At 34.2% G+C, this 4,339-nt stretch overlaps 1 protein-coding gene across 1 annotated transcript; it reads left to right on the top strand.

Moving 5' to 3' along the window:
• The first annotated feature begins 596 nt into the window (after window positions 1–596).
• LOC121247757 (mitochondrial arginine transporter BAC2-like) lies at window positions 597–4,065 on the top strand. The gene is made up of 2 exons (XM_041146190.1): window positions 597–1,369; window positions 2,999–4,065. The coding sequence occupies exons 1-2, from the start codon at window positions 1,136–1,138 to the stop codon at window positions 3,689–3,691; spliced, it is 927 nt and encodes a 308-aa protein (XP_041002124.1). The 5' UTR covers window positions 597–1,135; the 3' UTR covers window positions 3,692–4,065.
• The last annotated feature ends 274 nt before the right edge of the window (window positions 4,066–4,339 follow it).

Genomic DNA, 4,339 nt, shown 5'->3' with positions numbered 1-4,339 from the left:
ACTCAAAGACACATAGCCAACGTGCGGTGCATCTAATTGGTCCACTTCTTGAGAATTCTACTGTATAGATAACATTTCATCCATTTTTTGTTGATACTAAAAGATTTAATTTATAAAATAAGTTTTAAATTAAATTCTTTAAAGATTGTGTCATCCAAGTCAGCTTATAAATATTATTTAACTTATTAAAAATAATTAATTGAAAATAATTATTATATCATTTGAAAATGTTTCATCACTTTGTTATATTATGAGAGAACCTATTAATAGATCTGACTTAAAATTAGACCTATTCAATATTTCAAAAAAAAATAAAAAAATTGGACCTATTAAATTAAAGAGTAGTGTTACAATCATAAATAAATTTTATAACGTGATTTAATTTGATATGATAAGTTAGATTATAAAGTTACTTTTATAGTTTCATATGATATATTAGATTCTTTTTACAAGTAGTTTTACAATCTAATTTATTATATTAAATCACATTAATTTATAAATTTATTTTTAATAGAATATCTTGTGTCTTAAATTAACTCACATCTCCCATAATCCAAGATATAAGACATCCGTCAATTCAATTCCAAGTAAAACTGGACCGAACTCCCAATAATTAGCCCCTTCCAAGGCACTTGCAACGAAATAGCGACAAGGTGGCTTTTGTTTGCTTCCTCTGTTCAAACCAACCGACGAGAAATATAAACCTCGTAGCCCTGCAAATTCTAGGAGTCGGTTGTTCATTTGCTTCCTGTTTTCTTTCTTTCTTTCTATTTTCGCTATAAAAGAACCGAGGTAAATCGAGAGAAAAGCAAGAAGAAATTCAGAAATAGAAGGGACTGGATAAGATTGGTTTCTGGTATTTGGTAAGGGAGAAAGAGCGGAACATTGGAATTCTTTTCATTCTTGCAAGGAATGAAATAAAAGATCTAGGTAGAGAGAAAGTGAGATTGAGATCACAAAAGAGAGTTCTTGTACTAGAAACCCTTGAAAGCAAAAGATATTGCTCATACACACACATACAGCCACGCAACCTCAGATCACTAATCTGATCCGTGCGAGCAAAAGGGAGCACAAGATTTGGTTAATTTCTTGGTATCAAGAAGTGAAAAAGCTGTCGTATTTGTGCAAGAATATAATGGATTTCGCACCAGAGTTTCTTGAAAGCAGTTTGGGCAGAGAATTTGTGGCTGGAGGCTTTGGAGGCGTTGCCGGAATAATATCTGGTTATCCGCTCGACACTCTCCGTGTCCGCCAACAGCACTCGAATGCGGGCTCTGCCTTTGGCATCCTTCGCAATGTCGTAGCCAAGGAAGGGCCTGCGGCACTCTACAGAGGCATGGGTGCGCCATTGGCATCTATCACTTTTCAGGTATTTCCTTTCGTTGCTCATTTGCTTGTTCGATTTATCATATTTCAATTTCTCTTTTCGGTTTTGTTTGGATGAATCACAAGGTAGGCACGATCCTCCATGTCTTGGATATCATTGTAGTGTTGCAGTAACTTTAAGGTACTCACATGGAGGATCGGCCACCCGATTTCTTAGAACCTCACCGATATTTGGCCACCCGTTTTCCCAACCAAGTATAGCTTATCAACCTTGTTTGGTTCTAAAGATTACTTGGTTCTTAATTCTGGTTCTGCGTGTCATTTGGAAGACATTTTACTGCTAAATATGATATTTGAAAAGTATTACCAATTTGCTGTCAAAATATTATTGATGTGACGTTGTTTTTTATACATACTGCGAATGATAAGATGCGTTCGTTTTCCTTATAGTCGAGTCGCTATCAGGAATCTGGCTGGCCCCGAAAAACCAGTCCTACATATCTCTTGTCAATATTACGCATGTGATAAGTGACTCCACTGGTCTTCCATGTATCTTTCATTTCTCTAAATTTCGTTTTTTGATTCTGAGATGGTTCCTCCTCTGGGACCCATACCTGGCTCGTCACGAAATAAACAAGAAATTCTTTCAAAAATGATTTTTCTTTGACTAGAAAGATGCTGCCATCGATATTGTTCAATGAAGCGCCTTAAGGACGCTGTAGAATGTGATTAGATGAAATTTTTGTGAGTAATAATAAGGTAATTTAAATTAATTATTTTTTGAGTTTTGAAAAAAGAGAAAAAAATTGAGTAAAAAATATTATAAAATTAAAATATTATTGAAATACTATTATTTAATTATTTTGAAATTTAAAAAAGTTGAATTGTTTTTTATTTTTTGTTTGAAAATTTAAAAAAATTGTAATAATTAGTTTGAAAGTATTTGTTTTTGAGTGATATTTAAAAATTAAACAAAATAAGATGGGATGACATGAGATGAGATGAGTGAGATAAAAATGATTTCCAAACATGCCCTTAACCCAAAAACATTAACCTTCTAAGGCTTCGATTATTTTCATAACTCTTTTCAGGTAGGTTTGGATAAAGAATTTATATGAGATGAGATTTTTTTAAAAAATTGAATAAAATATTATTAAAATATAATTTTTTAGTAATATTTTTATTTTAAAATTTAAAAAAGTTAAATTGTATATTATATTTTTATATAAGAATTTGGTTGTAATGATGAGATAAGATGAGATGGGATAGATAAATTTGTGTATCCAAACTCATCATCATTTCATCTCATCTAATCATTACAATTTTTTTTTAAATTTTCACACAAAATAAAATAATCAATTCAACTTTTTCAAAATTTAAAATAAAAATAATATTAAAAATCATATTAAAAATATATATTCTAATAATATTTTATTTAACTTTTAACTTTAATATGAACTCTTCTTATCTCATCTACGAAAACAATCTACGCCTAAATCAGAGAATCTTATTAACAGTGATTTTTTTGGTTTTGTGAAAATGATAACAAACGAGGCCTAAATAGAGAATCTTATTAATTATTAATAGTGATGGATTTTGGTTTTGTGAAAACGATATTACCATTGTCTCCACGAATGGAGTATATGCTGACTATTCATTTTCCACTTTGCAGAATGCAATGGTTTTTCAGATCAATGCTGTCCTCTCTCGAGGATTCGACTCATCCCTTTCTGCTAAAGATCCTCCTTCCTACAAGGGTGTTGCTCTAGGAGGATTCTGCACTGGCGCTCTTCAGAGCCTACTGCTCACTCCTGTAGAATTAGTCAAAATCCGACTTCAACTGCAGAATAACGTCTATGCGAAACTCCATCATGCAGATGCTCACGAAGGCCCCATGAGCGTTGCCAAGAGCATATTCAAAACAGAAGGTGTAAAGGGAATGTACCGAGGTCTAACCATAACTGTGCTGAGGGATGCGCCCGCTCATTGTTTGTACTTCTGGACATACGAGTATATGAGAGAGCAGCTTCACCCGGGCTGCAGAAAGAGCTGCCAAGAAAGCCTGCAAACAATGATGGTGGCAGGAGGGCTAGCAGGAGTTTCCAGCTGGGCTTGTTGCTACCCACTGGATGTTGTAAAGACCAGACTGCAAGCACAATCGCAATCCTCTCTGCCAAAATACAGTGGCATTGTTGATTGCTTCCGCAAGAGTGTAAGAGAAGAGGGATACAGGGTGCTCTGGCGAGGATTAGGAACTGCGGTTGCTAGGGCATTTATTGTGAATGGGGCTATATTTACTGCTTATGAGATGTCTCTGAGATGCCTGTTTAACAATGGAAGCCTCCAAGCAGAGAATGCAATTTAGGAAATACTCTTTTTCCCAATAAAGATTGTCACTCTTGGATTGAGATTCTGTAGTTATAACATCGAGCTCACACTCCATTAACTGTTTAATAGATGTTATAGAGCTCACAATCATGTTTATCTATCTCTCAATTTAGATCCTAGAATTCAAAAAAAGATTCTAAGATCTAGTTTGGTCACCCTCTTTTTGTTTATCAGCAGAACCTATGGGAACAGTTAAAGTTTGTATTATGGGTCATTATTATTGCAGCACTCCTTGACTGGTTTCATCGTATCGTATTATTTATTTTCCCAGAGTCCCTTCGAATATATTCTTGTAGAAACATCACCTGTAGGCTGTAAGATATATGCAATTTGATCTACCAGTTTTTCTTACCACAGGTTGGCGAACTTTCACGGAAGCTGCTGTATCAGATGCATAGTTCAGTGAAGACTGAAGACAACAATATAAGACACAATTATTATGCTCCATAACAAGGAACATAAAAAACAAACATTAATGCCACATTATGTATAAGAAAGATATGTTCTTACATATTTTCAGAACATATCACATTTTCAGTCTCCTCCAAACATTGGGTTCCAACTCCCAAACATACCATCACTGCATCAGGAGTGCTGCATCTGCAATATCTGCGGGCAGTCAAAA

The sequence above is a fragment of the Juglans microcarpa x Juglans regia genome, chromosome 1S, assembly GCF_004785595.1.
Source record: "Juglans microcarpa x Juglans regia isolate MS1-56 chromosome 1S, Jm3101_v1.0, whole genome shotgun sequence".
NCBI classification, from domain to species: domain Eukaryota; kingdom Viridiplantae; phylum Streptophyta; class Magnoliopsida; order Fagales; family Juglandaceae; genus Juglans; species Juglans microcarpa x Juglans regia.
The sequence above is the reverse complement of the archived record's forward strand: the minus strand, read 5'-3'. Positions and strand labels throughout refer to the sequence as shown.